Raw genomic sequence first — 21,182 nt, 5'->3', positions numbered from 1 at the left:
ATGGGACGTTATATAAGCAGAGCTGCTACTGTATAATGAGGTATACCAATGATACCTCAGCCTTTTTTTACAAGTGGATTTGCTTGTGCACACTCGATTTCCATTTAAAAAAAAGCAGCAGTCTTTGCTTCTGATTCTTCTAAATTTATCTTTTTTGGCTTGTTTGATGTAGATGCTCCAGCTGGATTTACATAAAGCTTGACACACAAACATTCACTCACTCACACACACACACACACACACACACACACACACACACACACACACACACACACACACACACACACACACACACTGGTTGTTGGTGTGGAAAATAAAATTTGATTTCCATGCATTTCCATGGTAATTTTCACAGACATGCATACCGAACACAAAAATTACTCCAAGGCTAGCTTATAAATGCCACTAATAATATTAATAATGGCAGCAAATTAAATAGAGGATCTGTAACTGTGGCTGTTTAGGATATCTAGGTGAGAGGACCACACTAAACCAGCTAAGCATTTTGTCCTGGAAAAGTGCCACTTTTTGAAGGGGTGGGTGGCATGACTAATTGGGTTACCACTATGCGCTGAAACCCCATCAGGAAACTAACAGGCTTATGTGTTACTTTGTTAGGAGGAGAGGAAGGAACAGACGGCCCACATGCTTTTGTCACGTAGTTTATTGCAAAATAAACTCCAGTTAGAGAGCAGCAGTATCTCCCTGATTGCATTTCAAAAATGAAACAATGTATACAGGGGGACTTCATGTATATAAAATCCTCTGAATAAATAACCATCTTAGAATTCCTTTCCCCTTCATGTTCCCTGTGAGTCTGCAGACTTTTGCTAGTTTTTAGTTGTGGCATTCAGTGTGAAATCATCCCCCATGATATCAGCAACCGCAAGAGACTCGTGAATGAAGTCCACAGGGGTCTCCAGGGTCGGAGAGGGTGGGGTAGAGAGCCTAGAGCGTTTGACCTGCCCGCCGCCCCTGTAGCTCCTCAACTCCTTCATCCACTCTTCTCTGATGGAGGGGTCCTTACGGTCCAGATGCTTAGCTTGTATGAACGGGGAGAGGGCGATAGAGTTCTGCAGCACGTGAAAAATGTACCTGAGGGAGAGAGTGTGGTGGTGAGAAAGTAGGCCAGTGAAAAATATGCAGCCCTTTGATGTAAATCAGAGCGTTCTCTCTAAATATCAGCACTTTCAGACGCATCAGCAACCGAGAAGAAGAAGACCAAGCTGTGGTGCAGTCCTTCTTGACCTTCACGTTTAACAATATTTAACTACAATTCTGCAGGTAGGGTTTACACACCGTAAGAGCCTCATAATTGCATAGCAGTTAATGATGTACACAAGTCAAAGCGTGCTCTAGATCAATATAAGTAATTAAAATAGGAGACCCGCTAGCTTTAAATATGTGTGCAAATGTAGACTAAAATAGTGATTTCTATTTTTGTTGTTTTTTCTGTTGCCGCTCATCTAAGGTTATCTATGGCCTTTTGTGCAGAGATGTTCTATTATTTTTTTAAAGATTTTAAGTGGCTAAGAAAAGGGTAGCATTAGAGAAAAGTAGCATTGTCTGCTCCCTTTAAAAACCGCAGGATGATTCAGATTTGCTGTTGAGAACCATTGGGCTAGAAAATCCAACACAAATAGACATGTATTAGGAAATAGATATAAACATAATAGGAAAACTGCTCAAATGGGTTTTTTGAAAATCGATTAAGAAGTGAGTTATATTGTGAACATGAATTCAGCATTGAATGAGTCATTCTTTAACTAAAAATAGAGAATATTTGCTGCTTTTTCTCTTTATTCCATTTTGAGTCACCGTACCGTTGACTGTGCTGAACGAAAAATACATTTATTAAAATAAATTATTATTATTAATTTCAGAACATTTTTATTTTCCTCTGGTTGTCATATGACAAAAAATGGAGAACGTTAGAGTTTAATATCCTTAGTGTTAATTAACACCTGTGCAGCTAATTGTTGCTTTTCTATAATAATAGATCTGTAAGTATATGTACATCCTTTCACATTTGGTGACTCCTTAAAGTAGAAATGAAGGGAAATACTGAGCAAAACCCACCTTATGCTGCTCATATTTTAAAATTAGACTATGTGATTGTTAAACTGTTAGCAGTCGGACGTACCGCCCACGGGACATTGGATGGTTTAGGGGACTAATAGGACTGCTAAGGGGTTAAACATTGACACTGAAAAGACTTACCAACGCTAGAAAGTGCTCACAAATACACCCCAAAACTCTGGACAATTAAAAATCTTCAACCCCACTGAGTTTAAAGAGTGACAGACACGGTACCTGGGCAGGAGAGCCACCACAGTGGAGAGGATGCAGATAAGGTAGAACATGGGGTCCTCCATCTGGCTCTGGAGGATCCAGTATGGGTTAGAGGGAGGGTTGCAGGTTACACAGACGGCGCTATAGGCGAGTGTCACGATGAAGTACAATGCCACACTGCCCAGCATGATTATCCAGTGAACCACCGTCTGCGGCACAAATGACAAAAAACAGCAATTACACGTGGTGGAAACAATCCAGTTAGCAACAAATACCCGTTAATTCTCTGTTTTCTGCTGCAAGAGAAATATTTACAGCAATAAGATTTTTTTCATGCACCCCGCCCTCTTCATCAGTTTTTTTTTTTTTGCATTACTTTGTTTCCATGCTTTAAAAAAATTATTACCTTCTGTTGAACTTGCATATAAATTAAATACCTCACTTAACATTTTGGAAAATATGCATATGTATAAAAAGTTAGGAATAAGTTTAGTGGTTTGTTAGTAAATAAAATTTAGTCTTTCTAAAAAGAGATAAAAAGAGATTCTAAAAAGAGAATATTTGTATTTTGAATATTTGGAGTAAAAGCTGTGGATTAAAAATGAATACTGAAAAAATGATGTAGATCCTTATTCCTTAGTTTTACTTTATTCTGCCTATATTCACAAGGTTTTCACAGAGAGGCTGTTATACATCATCCAGATTTCAAGAACATTTTCTCCTGGAAACATAGAAAAACCATCTGGGTTAGCTCTCTATTGCATTTTCTAATTTATGTGTGTCTTCCTTTCATTTAAAACCAGTTTAGAGGTCTTAAAAATGTTAGAATTCAAATATGCACTAATAAAAAGAAGTGAATTAAAGACATTTCTACTGAGGTATATCATGATTATGTCAGTTCAGAACTCACCCAGGATTTGATCTCTATTGACAGATGCATCAGGATGATAAATAAAGCAGATGTGTTCATAGGTGTTCCAAAAGTGAACATATCAATGTCTGAATCCTGGTAGACCTGAGATACAAGTAATTAAAGTAAGTACAGTATCAAATATAAAGAAGAAAGCAGTTATCACATAGAGTAGTTAACCAGTAAATAAATCAAATGATGCCCTGTTATGAAAGCATTACTTAATGCAATCAAAGATTAGACTGTTTTATAATGTGTCACTTACAAAATATGGAACAAAGAAGCAGACCAGACTCTGATAGAAGGCATCGAGGATGGAAACCCAGAAAGTTGTAAACCTGTAATCCTGAACAAACAACACAAAAGTTGGAATTCATGAAGACAGAAACTAATCAAAGCATTCTGCACATTTTTATTCAAGACCGAACGCTCGCATGACTTTTTGGGAGTGTCACTAACCCCTTCACCCTGTCCAGTCTTGTACAGCTCGGGCACACCCAGCAGCATCTCTGCTGAGATGTCTTTGTCCATGAGTCCAAACATTATGGGTGGCACAGAGGTGAAGAAAAGGTTGAAGAAAATCATCAGCCAGTAGTCGATCATGGCAGTGGCAGAGAATCCGCAGAAGAACTGATACCAGAACAGCAGGTTTACGTAGGCCTGGGAAACATATTAAACACAGACGATTAAAGGATGAATCATGACAGGATGTTAATTTAGACAGCAGAGCATCGGGATGCAGATATAACATATAACACTCACCACGTTCTTATAGAAGAAATAAATGATCATGTTGGCCAGTCGAGTGTAGCACCAGTGTCCGTGGACCAGGAGAAGTTTCTTCAGGTGTTTGAAGCGAGATATGGCAAAATCACTGGCCATGACGGCCTGCAGATGACAAAGAGGAGTTTTGATATGTTTTAGGCTGTGAGGCAGGAGAACAAAGCACATACATGGAGGTAAAGAAATCAATTCCAACCTGCATCCCCTCCTGTCCAGATATCCCAATGCCAATGTCAGCTGCTTGGATCATATTTACATCATTTGCACCATCACCTGAAAACACAGCACAGACGCTGATTTAGTGGGTTATACAGAAGCTTAAAAATGTTTTAAGATTCACTCGATTCACAAACTCTATGCACTGTATTGAGTCTTATTCTCTTTACTACATGGATGTAAGTCGTTAGTGAACATGACACTGACTTATTATCACATTTTAAGCTGCTATGCGAAACCTATCAGGAAACGTGTAAGTATGATTACTAATTTATCTAATTTAGCCCTGTGTTTGGTCTCTAAAAAGCTCTCTGATAACCATACATTTGCATGAAAATAAAGGTTTTCTCGGTAAGCACATCCTTACCACTTCCTCAGGACTTACGAAGTAGCAGCCAGGTGCTGCTAAACAAACTGATCATTTGCTATAAGTTTGCTGGTCTGGTGCAATATGATGCAATAATGTATTACAATTAGAAAAAGACTGGACAGGTATGGCTTGTTTTACAGGGTTCCCAGGAGAAAGCCTCTTCTCTCTAAAAACAACATGGCAGCAAAGTTACATCTGAACCAACCACAAGACTTGTGATCCTTTGGACAGGTGGGATCAAAGTGGAGATGTCTGGCAGTAATGCATAGCACCACGTCTGGCAAAAACGAAACATGGCATATCATCACAAGCACCTCACAAAAGTGCATGGTGATGGATGCGGCATCATTTGGATTTGTTTTGCAGCTGCAGAAGCTGGGCATCTTGCAGTCATTGAGTCAACCAACTCCTAAGCTAAGCTGAAACTAACTCGTGCAATCATCCCAAACAGAGAAGCAAATCTACAACAGGAAGATTAAAAAAAGAAAAGAATCGTGATGCTGCATTGGTCACACTTCAACCTGACTGAAATGCTTTAAGAGAGCTGTGCACATAAACAAATACCTGCAAACCTCAGTGAACTGATACCTGTAGAGAGAGCCAAAGATTCCTCTATAATGATTTGAGAGACTGATAAAGTAATGACGAAAACAATTTCTTATAGTTATTGTTGCTAAAGGTGGTTCTACAAGTTCCTGAATCATGGGTGTGTTTAAACTTCACAGTCCTGTGAAAGTTTCTTTTGTAGGAGCAGCTTTCTGTGAAGTGAACTAAAGCGCAACGATCAAACAAACATCTGAAGTGGGCTCCAAATACAGGTGACAATTTTAACTTAACTTAGTATGAGCTGAGTATGACTTCTTCCTTTTTGCCTTATTCTTTTAGTTTTACCTCTTGAAATATTTGACCCAAAGTGTACCTGTGTTTGACCTCAGCATGGATTAATTTTAAAAGTAAGTTTCAGGTCTTTATCTTGCATCTGAAGCTCTAGTGTTTGGTTCAGAAATTATACAAAGAAAATGTTTTTGGTCACTTTCATATTATTTTTTACTGTATTTTATGTATGATGGGAAGAAGTCAAGAACACATTAAATCAACTTTTTACTTTACTGAACATGTAAGCATTTCATTGATTTTCTTACCAACGGCGAGTGTCATGACCTTGAGTTTCTCCCGGATCACTTTCACCACTCGGCTCTTCTGTAACGGCGTGACTCTGCAGCAGAGCACGGCGCGGCAGTGCTTCACCAGGGCCACAAAGCGATCCAGCAGGTCCGGCGACAAAGCCTTGTCCAGGGTAAGACCGTCAATCACCAGAGACATGTTTTGGGTGGTATCCACATTACGAGGATCAGCGTTGTACCTCCTCACTTCTTCCAGGGTGCAGTCCAGGATGTTCGTACACGTGATCTGAAAAACAGCAGCTGATCACTTAGATGATTTTTGCTTTGAAGTTTGTCAAATGTGAGCTAAATATTATAGAAAAATAAAATTGTTGTTCCTCTTTTGTTAATAATGGAAAACTAAATATGCCTGGGTTCTGGACAGATTTCCAGAAAAAATAAACACGCCCATTTTTTTGGTATTTTAGCAACACGATTACTCTACTGCTGATTCACATTCATGATTTCTGAATACAAGCAGATATCAGGCTCTGGTCCCATCAGACTCATTGTTGTGTGTAAATAACTCCAACAAAAAGGAAACTGATGGAAGAAAAAGTTTTTTTTTCTATTTTTATTATTTTAAATTTCTTTAGGCTTTGGTAGGCCGGTGGTTGTGGGAGTGTATCTCTCAGGTGATCACCGAGTTATGATGGTAGAAAAAAATGGTTCGTTTCTAATATGCCTCCACTCTGGATTATGAGAGAATTATTTCCTCTGAGGTTTGAACATTAGACTGGTAATTAGATATGAAAGCATTAGTTATTGTGTTGAGGCTATCTCACTCCATTCATCATCAGTGACTAGTCCATCTGAGGGAAGCGCAGCAGCCCGTTTGTTTCAGAAAGTCCCACATGTATCCCTCAGGGCCGACAGCCAATTTCAGTCTATTTGAGGCTGCCGATGATTAGACATGGTCAGGTTGTTATGAAGGCTTCATTTCGGTGGTACCAGTTCTTTAATGACCTAAGAGAAGCAGGGCCACACCTGACACCTTATCTTTCTCTGATGGAAATGCGGAGGTTTGACCTTTAGTTAAAATGTAAAAGTGGTCACAAAGGTTCAGTCATTTAAATTGGAAGGATACAAGCTCACAGGAGGAGAAACCTACCCTGAAGTTACTGCTGGGAAAACACACAACTTTCCTTGAAAGACCATCAAAGAAAATCAGTGTTGTCCCCTGAAACAAGCTGTATGTGATTCTGCGAAATATAAATTACACATGTCCCTAATCTGCTTTAAAAGGCCAATGTTTAATAGACTTTTTTCATATCTGTTAGCTACTAATGCTTCCGGTCTTCACAATGTTTTTAGTTTTTGATGAATTAAAATAATGGAGGAAATGGTCCTCTTTCCTTTGAACCCTGTTAGAGTATTTATTATTTACTAATGGTGTGAACTAAAAGGGTTCAGGATTTAAACTAATTCCACATCTTTTACAAAAAGTTTGTAAAAATTTTGTTTTAATGAAATCAATATGCGCACTATAATATTTTCCTCTTCAGACATATGTGATACAATTAAATGTAACCATGCAAACAGTTTAATGGTCTTCTGCTTCGTGCTCTTTGGTCAGCTATGCCATTTAACTTCAATATTTTTTTTTTATAAAGCAATATCAAACTGCAAGAGCACAGAAATGCTGTTATTTTAAAAAAAAATCTGCTCCAGTAGATTCTTAACATAACAATTTGCTTTGATGATTTCTTCTTTCATGCAGAGGGTCATCGCTGCTCTGTTACATACACCTGCAAATCTCCAGACAGAAAACTAGGCACCCGGGAATGTTTCTCAGGTTTTTTTCTGAGTCTCCTGTAAATTTCCCTTTAATTTCTGTTTTATTTAATTAGTGGTAGTTTTAACACTCAAACAGTGGCACTTTTTGCCTTGAAAACTGGAAACACCTCTCCTCTTGCATCAGGAACACTGAAAGTGAAGGTAAATTTCTGATTTGACTGGTGTAGAAATTCTTGTATAAAATTCCACCAACTTTTTGGTCAGATTTCCTTATTCTGACTAAATCAACACCTCTAATTTATCAGATTGTGTACTTATTTAAATCACCAGAAGATAGACATTAAGAAGATTTTATTTTAACCTTTTATTTAAAATTATTATTTTTTGTTAAAAGTTAGATTCCATGATTCGACACCACAATCTGCACTGTAAATAGGAAGATGCCACCGTTAGTCAGTTAGCTTAGTGTAACATCTTGAATGCCCTTTCTGACACAACCCTCCACATTTATCCAGACTTGGGACAGGTACTAGGAGTACACTGGCCCCCTAGGATAAAACTACTTTTGACTGGTGCCTTGATGCAAGGGGGCCCCAAAACAAGGGGCAAAATTTTTTTTTCCAAGTCAGATGTCATTTCTGACACAACCCAAAGGGGATTTGTGTCTCATCCTGGGAACTTTCCCTTGTTTGCCGAATCTGTACTATCTACATATTTACCATGCACATGAGTGTTGTAGGTTGCACAACCTAAGTACATTACTTTGATTTCCTGAAAAATAAATTAATGCTCCATTTTCAACACATGCCATAATGAAAAACACCTCAGTCAGCAACCCTTAAATGTGAGGCCTCCTCACCTTGTCTTTGCAGCCCATATTTATCACCAGGTCTTCGTCTTCAAGGAGCCCACAAGCATATCCAATGTTGACAGCTGTCTCTGGCTTGTCACCTGTCAGCACCCACACCTTGATCCCTGCCTCGCGCAGTGCCTGGATGGTGTCTGGAACGTTCTCCTGCAGACGGTCTTCAATGCCTGTAGCTCCTGCAGGTGGACATATTTCAAATAAAGGCACCATTCGCACACAAATATTATCACAAAGATATACAGTATACAGCAACCAATGCACGATTGGTGGATGTGTCACCTAGCAGGGTGAGATTTTTCTCTAGCTGCACAGCAGTGTCCATGACGAGCCTCTCTCTATTCTCTATAGCAGCCATAGCGTTCTTTCTGTCCACTGACCAGCGTTTATACACTGCTTCACTCACAACCTGAAACACATGCAGAAAAAAAATGAAACATAGCTTCACTTAAATAAGCAAATCATGCTGGTAAATAGGATAATGTATGATTTTGCACCTTCTTTGCGATGCACAGTGTGCGGAGCCCCTCTTTAGCATAGCAGTCGAGATGACGCTGAGTAACAGTTGCTATATTTTTCTTATTGCCACTGAAGTGCTCTGGAAATATTACAAATTAATTAGAAATGCCCTGACCAGTTAATATAGATGCATACTATAAGTACTTAATGTACTCTTATCTCAACTTACCTGCATAGGGTGTACCAAGTAATTCCATGATTGCAAAATCTGCGCCTTTAGTGTACAGCACATACTCTTTGGTGATTGGGTGTCGCACCAACACAGACATTCTCTTCCTGTTGGAGTCAAAGGTCAAGGTGTCCAGCACCTCAAAATCCAGCACCTCCCCAGATGGTAGTCTCACTGAAACGCTGTCAGGGGTGCGAGACAGCAGAGTGAAGCCATATGCTTTGGCAGCATAGACCAAGGCAGCCTCATCTGGACTCTCCGCCTCATATCTCAGATTATCTGAGGTCAGCGCGGGCTCGTCGCTCAGGGATGGAGGATGAGGCGAACACGGCTGGAGCCCGGTGGTGTCGACCCCCTCTGTTTGTCCAGAGGGTTGAAAATTTTCCTCTGAGTCCTCTGTGAAGGTACGGTGTCTCTTGGGATTGCGCTTGCAGAATTTAAAAATGCCGCCAGCATTTCTCATCAGGCTGGATAAAGTTTCCAGTGGAGTATTTGTGTGCTTGGCTTGTGGAGACACACTCACCTGAGAAAAAAAAAGAATCAAGAAATTCATTAAATAGCTTTAGGAAGACCTCTTCTCACATTACACATATGGCAAAACGTCCCAGTAACAATTCTTCTTCCACTCAGTTTCTGTTTGTGCATTAACCTTTGATTGTGAACTCAGGGGGGGAAACACACAGATTACATCCATCATCCATCTGCCAGACTTCAGAACTGCACAGTTCAGAGCAGCAAATGTTCAACTTAATGAAGCTTGCCCTGTTTGCAAATCTCCACTTGCTCCATGTCAATTTAGTGAAGAATGTTTTTTTTTCTTTTTTTTTTTTGTTCTATTTAAAGTTTATAGTTATAGGACACTGGAAGTTTAAAGAGGGCACATCTTTAATCTATCATTTCTCCACCGGATGTGCCCTCCATCTCTACTTCCCATCCACTGTCGCAGCAAACTGAGCACTCACCCTCCTTCTCTTTGTTGTTGCCATGGAAACCACCACTGTGTTGCAAATGGCTAGGGCCAGAAAAAAATCCAGGTAAGCATCTGTCTTCTGGCTGTGGCTGAGGCTGCCGCTTGATGTCCTGCTAATCTTCTGAAACAGCTTCCCGTCTGGGACCACCTCAGTTTCCTGTCGGAGAGCAAGTTAATGATTTTGTTAATGAAACACTTTTATTAGTAGATTTATTGCTTACGTTACACTTTTCCAGCTTTGACTTGAGGAGATTGGATAACGTTTCTCTGTTTTCATTGTGGGTTTTTTTGGTCCATGTTTAAGGAAGAGCTGCGAGGAGAGAAGGACAGAAGGAAGGGAGGAAGTGTACGTTCATACGAGCATTCAGCTCTGTTTGAGACGCAGCATGAGGAGTGCTAAAGATGGGCTGTGTACTACATTGCTGGCATAAACATAAGACTTTTTCTGTCTCCGCCTGTATGCCCAGGCCTCCGCTCTCTGCCCCGCAGATAAAAATAGGCGCAGAGTCACTGTACTGTAAATCAAGACGACGGTGACTAATCTATAGTGCACATTTACAGTTTATGTGACATCACCGGCCTGTGCCAAATGATGCTCAGCATGACCATATGTCCTGTCACAGACACAGGGGCAGCTTTGAGCCAAAATGGATGTGCTCATCACTGACACCTAGCAGCTCGGCCATCTGCAGCAGGGACTGGGACCTTCTGACAGAAGGTTGGGTCACATTTGGGTAAAAAAGTAAGAGTTTGAAATTAGGTTGAAATAAGAATTCAGATGTGAAATAAGGCTGAGGGCGGACTTCCTCGTTTAAAACCGAAGTTGTGGATTCCACAATAACTGAACAACAGATTTGGAGGAAAGCAGGTATCCAGACAGAGAGAAAAAAGAAAAATAAACATCATCGTACCAGTGGGCTGCTGAAGGCCACATCACTTTGGGCATTTCCTGTGACTTTGCTTCTGCGTCGGCTGCCATGGCCATGTGTGTCTTCAGCGTTGGCTTCCTCACTATCCAAGGACCAACGAGTCGGTAGAGGCTGTGCATGCTGGTTGAAGATGACCTCCTCTTCTGCCTCGGGCTCATCCAGGACAGCCAGGCGGATGGCTGCAAATCACCCCCCAAAAACATGTTGACACATGCATTAATACACTAACAGTGCTGAGGGACTGTTTAAAATCCGAGATTAGAGAGCTGAGTGGAAGGACTCTTTCAGTAAGTAAGACTCTTTTCAGCAAGGTAACAAGATTATTAATAATTAAGAGAGCTCTCTTAATATTTCTGTTAAACTAGTGATAACCTTCTGATTCTTTTATCCTAGTTTTCTGTCTGATTTAATCAGACATCCAAATTTTCATTTGGAGAAATCTGCATATGAAAACACCATTTGTAACAACGTTACAAAACAGGTCATAATCGTGAGGTTAGCTAAACTGCATCAGCTTTAGGTTAAAATAACTCAGTGAAGATGTTTACCGTTCTCTTTGTGTGGGTACTCGGTTCCCATGATGGAGCATCTCCGAAACACCATCTTGTTCTCAGTCAGGGTGCCTGTTTTGTCTGAGAAGATGTATTCAATCTGCCCCAGGTCCTCTGTGATGTTCAGAGCCTTACACTGTATGCGGCTGTCAGTCTCCTCGTCGTACAAATCAATATCATTAGTGATGAAGAAAATCTGGCCAATCTTGACCAACTCGATGGATACGTAGAGAGAGATGGGAATCAGGATCTTTAGAGGAGAGGAGTAAATAGAAAAAAGGTGAAAGGTAACCCAGAGAGTAAACAGGAGGACAGTAAATGAGACAAGAGGAGAGAAGATTAGTTTAATGACTTCAAAATGAATAACAACACCCTCCAAACCGTCAGAGAGAGCAGTACCTGCAGCAGGATGATCATGGTGAAGAACATGTAGAAACTAGTAAGACTAGGCCTGTCCAGCTGACCGCTGGTGGGGGGTACCAGGTAAGGGGGGACAACAGGCATAGCATTAAGCCATAAGTAGTGACCTGCATACAGGAGGACAGCAGGATTAATCACTGACTGCAGTGCACGGAGGAAAGCTATTATTAGCAGCATACCGTCCTCTGTCTTCTGTCTTGATATGAGCTTGGGCTTGTGCCCATTTTTTTATTGGAAGTTAATGTCCCCTCATAAATGTAAAGCCATCAAACATGAATCATTTTGTGTAGCAATTTTACGGCTAAGAGATGTAATTCATTACTGACCTAGTGCTCCGATAAGACACATGGTGAAGAGGAGAATGACGCAGAAGAGGACGTCTATGTTCAGCCTCCGCTCAAGTTTGCTGCGCTTGTATCTTGGCCCGCTGTTGTTGAGCATGGACTTGGTTTCACGGCCTTAAAGGAAGGAGGAGAAGGTGTTGATTCCACACCCCACATGGTGAGTGAAAATCGATATCACACGTTAAGACATGCATAATACATAAGAGACTTTACTGTCATTGTGCCACTGTCACAGCATCACATTAGGTTGTGCTCACTAAAAAAAGCAAAAAATCTTAAATATTGTAATAAAATACTACATTTACTACTATTACATTTATGCAAAATGAACATCATTTTCATCTGTTCGATCTCTTGAGTCCAAGACTCTGAATTCATAAATGCTAAAATGTTAAACAAACACTAAACATGGTGGCAAACGTCATCATGCTAGCTTTGTTTTTTGTTTTTGTTTTTTTTTAGCATGCTAACATTAGCATATGGGGCTAAAAATTGAAGCCATGGTGGAAGTGCTGATACTTGTAGTTCCTTGAGCGATGGTACACCAGTTTGTCACAATGAAGACTGATGTACCAGTACATCTATGTTCCCATCTTCATCTGTGGTCATGAGGCTACAAGCAGCAACAGAAAGAATAATGTCGCTGATACAAGTGGCAACAGGGCTCTCTCATACAGACAGTGTGAGGAGCATAGTAATTTAAGAGGGACTCAGAGTGGACTGTAAATTCCTCCACAGTTAAAGGAGCCAGATGAGGTGGTTTAGCATCCAACTATGATGGCTCCTAGCTCCACCTAGGTGAAGTGTTTTGGCCTACAGGGATCAAAATGTAGGCAAGACAGTCTGGATGAGTTCTATTTCTTAGCTGGCTTGTCAATGCCTCGTTGTCCCTCCAGAAGATCTGGTGGAGAGAGCAAGGTCTAGATGTCTCTGTTTAGACTGCTGCTCCCATGACCTGGACCTCGATATGTGAAAAAACAAGCCAGCATCTGTGTTTTTGCTTTTTACCAGTGCTGTCACGGTCTCAGGCTTTGGTCCCAGAATTTTGAAGTCATTGTTGTTCTTGATTCTTGTTAAGTAGAGTTTCTGTTTTCATTTCATTTACATACCACTATTTGGCCTAGTGTATATGAAGTGTGAATACTGGTGAAGATGATCGGCTGTTCTAGGGTTGGTTCTGAACCCTTGTTTGTTTTTCACTCAGTCCTATTTTGAGTTTGTTATTTGTGTTTAGCTCCCTCATCATTTCACCATCTGCTCCTCCCTTTAGCATCTGCTGGTTTCATTTGTGGTTGTTGTTTATTTCCTGTTTTATTATGTTAACTAGTTTCGTTTTTAACTTTCCTTTACCCACCTGTCTCAACTTCCCCTACCAGCCCTCTGTGTATAACTAGTCAGCACACGTCACTCTTGGTGGTAGTCTAGTTGCTTCAGTCAGGACCCACCCACTTCGCCTGTTTGCACACCCCTTAAGACGTCCAGGTTTCTAGTTCCTATACCTTGTTTTTTCCTGTGTTTTTTTTTTTCTTTTTGTGCTTTAGCAATCCACCCTCTGGTCTAAATCTGGTCACTTCTGACTCCAAAACCCCAAGCTGTTAGGTGAATGCACTGACCAGTTGATATAGATGCATACTATAAGTAAACTGTGGGTGAAGGCACAATGGCTACTTCTGTCCTTTTTATACAGTCTGTGATTACAATTATGATTATGTAAGTCTCACAGAGCAGCTGGCTTCATTACACTGCACAATAATTACTTTTCTGACAGTAAAGAATAATAAAGGGAAACTTAATGAATAAATGTAAAGAAAATGTGACATTTTTAAATAGTAATTTTGTAGAGTTACGCTTGTAGATTGTGAAAAGCATCTTCTTGTGATCTCAGTATTTCAAGAATCGTGGTGGGAACAAACATTAAAAGCTCAAGGTTAAAACAGCGAACCAGCCGAGAAAATGGAAAATATACCTGCATATACCACAAAGCCAACAGCATGGTCCGTGTTTCTCACTGTGCAGCCTCGCAGCAGCAGACTTTCAATTCCAGCTCCCACCTTCTGCTTATCGGGTTTCTCTCTGCAGCAGGAGAAAGTGAGAAGCCTCCTTTTTACTGTCAGATCTCGTTAGATATTCATTACTGCTTATATATTCCCCATTAGCAATTCTCCTGCTTTATGTCTATAGCTGGCCAGCATAGGCAGACCACCTGTAAGAGCCGTGGTGCCTGAGAAAATCGATTCTAGTCTATTACAGCCCCAATAATGCCTCTGGTTGAATCAGAAAGTCCAGCAAGGCGGTTGGAATTAGTTTTGCTTGGCTGCTTTGAAAGGCTAATAGAAACTGGGGGTGCAGGGAGGGGTTCATGTTGTCTGTGTATTTGATACCCACACGTAACCCTTGAAATGATTCAGGTTGTTGTTGGGTTTTTCACACACCAAGATCCCATTGAAGCTTTCAGGCTCAAATTCTGGATGCTGGGAAAAGGAAAGAGAGAAGAGACACGGGAAAATCATTACAAATGGAAACTTTTTAAATGCAGCTTAACCTGTACTTCAAGATGTCTCCTGCACCCGGGAATGGCAATCCCTCTCCAAATACATGTGTTAAAGCTATGTAATCCAGTAGGTATGTCTTCACTTACTTTGACAAGTTGTAATGATTTGCACTTTAAGTAACATCCGGACATGGCACGACTGTTTTCAGAGTGTATTCAATTTCAGTCATGCAGAGAAAGAAGGAAAGAGAAAACAAAAACCGGGAGGCAGATTTAACTCTCACCGTGTTGCAGACTCCAGACACAGCTGTCCTCTGCTTCAGGTTGGTCTCTCCATCCAGGTTGGCTGTCTCTATGTGACACACACCGTTGGGGTCTGATGTGTAAAGCAGGAGGAGGTCTGCAGGAATGATCTCATTGCAAACCACCTTCACAAAATCTCCCACTCGCACATCTTTCCAGTGTCTCTCCACAAACTGCTTCTCTTTCCTGCAGAGATGTCAGGTGCCAGCGATCATTGCATTTTTATCTTAATTCTTTTTTCTTTTTAAAAACTTTTATACTAATTTATGCTGAGGTTTTTGTCTCATTCATTAAAGACATAGCCATCTTTTTTTTTATATATATATATATAAATGTATGCAAATGATAACACTTTTGATGATGTCTGCAATTTATGATTGCCCAGACTAAGCAGCTAAAATACTTACCAATAGATACAACAGAACAACTGGAGGTCTCAAAAGAAAGAAGAAATAAATTATTGCACTTCTTAAGTGGCACAGTATTATTAGGGTTGCAGGCTATAACACAAAGAAGGGAAGTCAAACTCATTTTACAATGTGGGCCTCGTGTGGTCCACTTTGATCTAAAGTGAGCTAAACTTACGAAAGCCCCCTTTCAGTCAGTCTAAAGATGTTTACACACATTTAAAGCATTATAATATAAGAAAAGTGCCATTTCAACAGTCCATCTCAGTTTTTCTGCACAATAATAATCCATTAACTACCAATTACTTACTTTGGTGTAGTATAAATGGCAATGGTGGAGGTAAAAATGAAATACAGTCCAAAATCTATGCTCTCCTTCATACGTGGTCCTCTGGAGTGCCCTTTCATTCAAAAGTGACAACACTAAAACACTTTAGATCTGAAAGGTGTTGTGGACTCAAGGCCCGGCGTAAGGACGAAGTAAACAGTTTGCTTTTGGTATTAGTTAAATACAACAGCTTTTATATTATTAAATTAAATTAAATTAATGAATTATTTTACCTTTTTAACTTCACAGTAAAAAAAAAAATCCTTATTAAACATCAGTTGAGAGTCTAGCCTCGAATTCTTTTTAAAAATTCCAAGGTAGGTTTTGGGGAATCACACGTGTGCTGTGTTATGAAGTGGTTGAAGTTAGAGCGTAAACAGCAGGAGCAGAGAAAATGATATCAGGTTTCTTTTTTCGGGGGGGGGGACAAAATGTGATATGTGTTTCAGAAAGAAAATTGTAGAGATGGTGTTTGTCAACGAAGTACTGCACGTTGAACATTAACAGATGAGGCTCTTCCCAGGTAGTGAGGCTTAGCCATGAGGGTGAGAGATGCAGGTATGCTGCTCTGCATGCAGGACCTGATCGGTTGGCTACTGCTGAACACCACGCCTCACACCAAACAAAGCCAGGACCGCAGACTTATATATTTTTAGTTTCTTGTGCTTATTAATCTCACGAGATGCACGCACAATCCTTTTCATGTCCAGAAGGCTTTACAGTTGTTACGCTAGTTTTTGTTTTTTATACATGAGGCAGTTGAATTCCAGGTGTGGGAGGTGTTAAGTGTGTGCTCTAGCCTTTGACATCATTCCTCGGATTTATTTTATCAATCATTCTGACACGTTTTATGACATATGCTTTCTTACTTGGATTTATATAAGAAGACTCACACAGCTGACGAGCTGTTAATGTTAACAGCCACGAGGCAGTTAGCTTAGAACAAAAGACTGGAAACAGGGGAAACCTGTTTCCCTAAAACCTGACTTTATTCAAAGATTAAACATTTGCGCCTAAAATTACGCAGTAGTCATTGTGTGCCACAAATAACAGTTGAAAAAATACTTGAACATGTTACTTGGCGAGTGTTAGAAGGAAGTTGTTGGGTCGGTGAGCTGTTTAATGGAGACAGCCTCAAGACTCACAATTATTAAATTCAACTGCTCTCAGCCACATTTGTTTCTTTTCTAGAGAACTACAAAAAAATACATTATTGATTCTCCTTTATTAGTTTGCCTACTTCTTTGGCGATCAAGGGATACTTGAAAGCAGTGATGATATAATATCAGCCAGATTTGTTTAGCTGATTTAAACAGCAGATATGGGAACAGCCTGCGAGGTGTGGTGACTGGTTGTAATGCTATGCGGTGAGACATACTTAACAAGAGGAGAGGGCGACGTGGCATTCAAACGCTGTGACAAACAGCCGGCATGCTTCATGCTCGGCATGTTTCCACGCAGGTGGACTGACAAGTGTTTGAGACAAGATGGGTAGAATGAGCCAGAAGATAAGCACGTTCTGCTCAAACACTTCACACTGCTTTGAAAACAAAATTATGTCGAGATAATGGGGGGAAAAACTACGTGCTTAAGAGATGGCCCGATTGATTAAAGTCTGATCTCTGTCATCAGTCTGCACCTCCACGTGGGTCTTTTCAGGTAAAGATGGTGGAAAGGCTTCTGTCATCGTGCCTGTAAAAATGGCTTCCCAAGAAGAAAGGAAGGATGTGTGTGGAGGTCTAAAATTCCATCCCTGAGCTTCTTTAGGAAATATTTGTATGCTTCGAAGAAATCCCAACCAAATGATTTTGCTCTAAGCTTTACGATCCCAAAACGAAGCTTTAGTATCCCCTCCCAGTGAGCCGTGAGAGACCCACAGGAACCTGCACAGCAGCGCACAACTGCTCTGTGTGTGAAGCAGAGGCAACTAGTGTCCAGATGGACCGGCGTGTTCTCTGAAGTGTTTGAAATGTTGTGTCTGGAGACCACCCTTCAGGCCACCTGGACCCTGTCACCACACACACACACACACACAGATTCACACTATGGGCTTTTCCCCCAGATGAGGCTTCCTAACACCTCTGCTGTCTCTTTGGGGAAACCAGCAGCGGGCGGCGGGTTAATTATAAACCCCACCAGAAGTTGAGGCTTCATCATTGGAGGCAGTGTCTCCAGTCTCACGTAATACCCACCTCCCCACTTCCTCCATGTCCCACTGTACTCCAAAATCACAGCAGCAACAGGGATGGAAATGACAGAGTTTATCCTCCTTTGTGAATTATTCATTTTTCACCAGTAATTCTAAAAAACAGATAACGTCTAACATTACTGTCTTTGCTGACGCAATGCCCGAACGAGGATTTCATCAAATGTGCACAATGTGACGGTGAGAGATATTGTTATGAGGCTCTTCAAAGGAGGAATAATCACCCACACATGTTCTATTTCTAAGTCGAAAATTCCCACGGGGGTGCTGCAGCGCAGAGGAGGTAGAACACAATTGTACAGATCTACGCAATCAAACAGCAGGGAAGAGAGGAATCACAAGCACTGATGTGGATCATTCGGGGCACGTCGTGCATAAACAGCACGGCACAGCTGTTTCTATATTTGGGACATGACTGTCATCTAGTCAGTTACCTGCTGTAGATGAAGCACGGCATGTTGTTAAGCTTCCTGTCAGACTGGTACCTCCTGAAGTCCTCCCAGGCGTCCTTCATAGCGGTCAGAGACAAGATGACACAAATTGGGATAAGGGCTATTTCTGGCTGGAAAGCATTCACTTCAGGGATAAAGTTCAGAATAACAAGCCCCACAAAGTAGAGGTTGGCCAGACGGTGAAACTGCTCATAAAGGTTCATGGGGATGAAGAAGAGGAGGCTGTATTTTGTGGTCTTGATGCCATTTGATGGGAAGTAGCGGTTAGGTTGCTTTCCCTTCTCTAATCCTTCATAAGGTAGATTAGACTCTAAGCTGCGGAGTTCGTTCTCCCGTGCCCTTTGACCTCGCAGGGCATCCCTCACCAGGGCCAGCGGGCTCCTCCACGTCATGGTTGCCTGTCCTTTTTCCTTTTCCTCTTCTCACCAATTTTTCCTTCCCATCCTCTAGAAATCCACTGCTGGTTTGTGTTAAATAGACTCTCCTCAGGCTTCGTCTTTCCTCCAGAGATTCTAGGTGAGTGTGTGAGGCCTGTGCCGAAACAAATGACAACACACCTAGTTCTTCTCTTGAGTCCTCCCCCTTGCACTGACAGGTGTGTTGCATTCCTCGTGCTTGAGCTGTCAGGGGAAAGTAAGCCAGGTGATTACACCCAAAAAAATTGTTGTGATGTGTCTCAATGAATCAGCTGATTTCAGTCTGGCTGGAAGTGATCTCCTTCCTTAAGTTATATCATGTTTTCAGCTGAAATAATCTTACACTTCAGTGTGGTGAGTCTGTGTAGTGTGTTGTCGGTATATTACAGACTTTGGGTGTTGATTAAAAAAAATAACACACATAAACAAAAAGCTACTATCACATATGCAAGTCAAAGGCCCTGAAAAGCTGACAATGTCATAGTTACAGAGCAGAAAATTGGTGCAGTGGGTCATAGGGAGATTTGAACTGACAGCACAACACTGAACAGACTGCCCTGGGCCAGTATATATGAAGAGTCTGCATGAAACTGGCAATGGATAGCAAGGCTCTTTATTGGTGCACGGGAGACAAAAATTCCAATGCTCATAGTCTGCTGTCTCTGCAGAAAGGTCAGAGGTCAGCAACAGAAGCTTCACAGGTGACTTCTTGTCACCGCTTTAGGAGGACAGATGCAGAATTTTCCGGACGGGCGTGTCGAGAGCTGGAACTTTGATGGCGTTAATCATGCAGGAGTCTGTGAGCGGAACTGCTCACATGCATGTGTGCGAGTCTATGTTTGATGGACTAGAGAAAAGCAGCCTCTTGCACAGATGGCAAGCATGTAGGATGCTTTCCACTTCCTCATGTTGACATATGTTGTCTTTTCCAAAGAAGTCTGCCAAACCTGTTTAAGGAGGCCTGATTTGCACCGGGTCAGTCGTTTAACGTGCTTAAATTTAAACTTCAGGCATATTTATAGTGACTGCAGTAAATCTATATGTAGTATTTTACACACAGTAAGGATGCCACGCATGACCTTTCAGGTGATTTATTTTGTTACAGAACTGATGACACAATCAGGTTCAGCTTCACCGGGGAGCTCAGCGTGTTTTTCCATCAAATATGTTTACAGCGAGGAGGGGGGTGGCTTTGGGTGTAGCATTAAGGGAGTGCGGCAGACTCACCCTCTCACCCGTCCCAGTCAGCTCTGGCTGGGTTTGGCTTGGCTGGCACACCGACTTTCACAGTGGCGCAGCTGTGAATCCACACACACACACATAGTAACAAACACGGTCTTGGAACAACAACACGCACACACCAGATTCCACAGAACAGAGGTCTGTGCATTACTAATTATGCCAGTGACATGGAAACACAACAAAGTAGAAAGCATCTGCCTTTCATCCACCCCCCCCCCCCCTTACATGACAACACTAATGCCCTTTTTTGAAAAAGAGAAAGAGAGGGAGAGAGGGCCAATTTAGCACAAACCATCTGTCTTCTGTAGTGAGATAATACATCTGTTATACTGAGCGGGCAACAGTCGTGTAGAGCTGCTTTTTTAGCGATGCATGGAGGAACAAGGTTACATGTCACATTACATCAGTTTTTACACCAATTTGCCTTTTGAGATAGTTTTTCTTTTTACTCCCAGCAGCTTCACACATGCAGAGTCCTATTCAAACGTAAAACGTAGTTCCCCTTTTTTTCTCATAAACAAACAGCAACTACAAAACACTCAAAGATGATGCTCTCTCAGCCTCGCTGTTTTTTTGTCCTCTATTTTCCAGAGCTTAGTGACAGAAATCTTTGGTTGATAATTTGGTTTTCTGTGCATTTTCATCTGCATTTTTTGCCTGATTTTTTTGATATTCACCAGTTATTTCCTCACTTTCCTAAGCTTAAAACCCAGACATTAGTTTCACACTAGAACAAAATCCTGCTTTAAATAATAAATATTCAGTGTTTTGCACCATTAAATATTCACCAGCATCCATTTAAGTGGTCAGCCAGTGCACGCAGAGTGCACTCGCTTTTGCTGCGTGACGGGGGAGGATGCAGCGAGAGGTCGTGGCACGGATGGCTGCATGGATGGCTCGTTCTCTTTCTTGTCCTTTATTTTCTTTCTCTTCGTGGCTTCAGCCAGAGGGCCACAGTCAAGTCTGCAGAGTGCCTCCATATCTATGGCTCTCTGCGTTAATGCCCCCCCCGAGGCCCGGGTTAAGCTTAGCCCCGCTCAAACCCCAGCCAAGCCCATCACAGCCAGCCTAGACCACCGCCACAGCCTCTCACTCCAAC

At 41.4% G+C, this 21,182-nt stretch overlaps 1 protein-coding gene across 2 annotated transcripts; it reads right to left on the bottom strand.

Moving 5' to 3' along the window:
- Window positions 1-382: 382 nt before the first annotated feature.
- atp10b (ATPase phospholipid transporting 10B) lies at window positions 383-20,279 on the bottom strand. Of its 2 annotated transcripts, XM_005921210.3 has the most exons (21): window positions 18,408-20,278; window positions 15,014-15,218; window positions 14,624-14,709; window positions 14,205-14,311; window positions 12,221-12,352; window positions 11,874-12,001; window positions 11,472-11,724; window positions 10,906-11,102; window positions 9,987-10,151; window positions 9,025-9,547; window positions 8,834-8,934; window positions 8,619-8,745; window positions 8,331-8,515; window positions 5,714-5,981; window positions 4,182-4,258; window positions 3,965-4,090; window positions 3,662-3,862; window positions 3,468-3,548; window positions 3,203-3,307; window positions 2,314-2,501; window positions 383-1,095 (listed from the first exon to the last, which is right to left on the bottom strand). In XM_005921210.3, exons 1-21 carry the CDS (start codon window positions 18,815-18,817, stop codon window positions 831-833), a joined length of 3,930 nt encoding a protein of 1,309 aa, XP_005921272.1. In that variant the 5' UTR covers window positions 18,818-20,278; the 3' UTR covers window positions 383-830. The 2 variants fall into 2 exon arrangements, with proteins under 2 accessions (XP_005921272.1, XP_042068809.1); XM_042212875.1 differs by lacking the exons at window positions 383-1,095; window positions 2,314-2,501 and adding an exon at window positions 2,508-3,013 and having other exon boundaries at window positions 18,408-20,279.
- Window positions 20,280-21,182: the final 903 nt, after the last annotated feature.

The sequence above is a fragment of the Haplochromis burtoni genome, unplaced genomic scaffold, assembly GCF_018398535.1.
Source record: "Haplochromis burtoni strain Fernald_Lab_line unplaced genomic scaffold, NCSU_Asbu1 Contig_10, whole genome shotgun sequence".
NCBI classification, from domain to species: domain Eukaryota; kingdom Metazoa; phylum Chordata; class Actinopteri; order Cichliformes; family Cichlidae; genus Haplochromis; species Haplochromis burtoni.
The sequence above is the reverse complement of the archived record's forward strand: the minus strand, read 5'-3'. Positions and strand labels throughout refer to the sequence as shown.

Bases quoted from the DNA above. Each gene is read 5' to 3' on its own strand.
- atp10b (XM_005921210.3), bottom strand. From the start codon at position 18,817: ATGACGTGGAGGAGCCCGCTGGCCCTGGTGAGGGATGCCCTGCGAGGT. The intron at 8,935-9,024 runs GTAAGTTGAGAT...TAATATTTCCAG, and splicing joins ACTTGGTACACCCTATGCAG to AGCACTTCAGTGGCAATAAG. The intron at 8,746-8,833 runs GTGCAAAATCAT...CATGTGTTTCAG, and splicing joins CACTGTGCATCGCAAAGAAG to GTTGTGAGTGAAGCAGTGTA.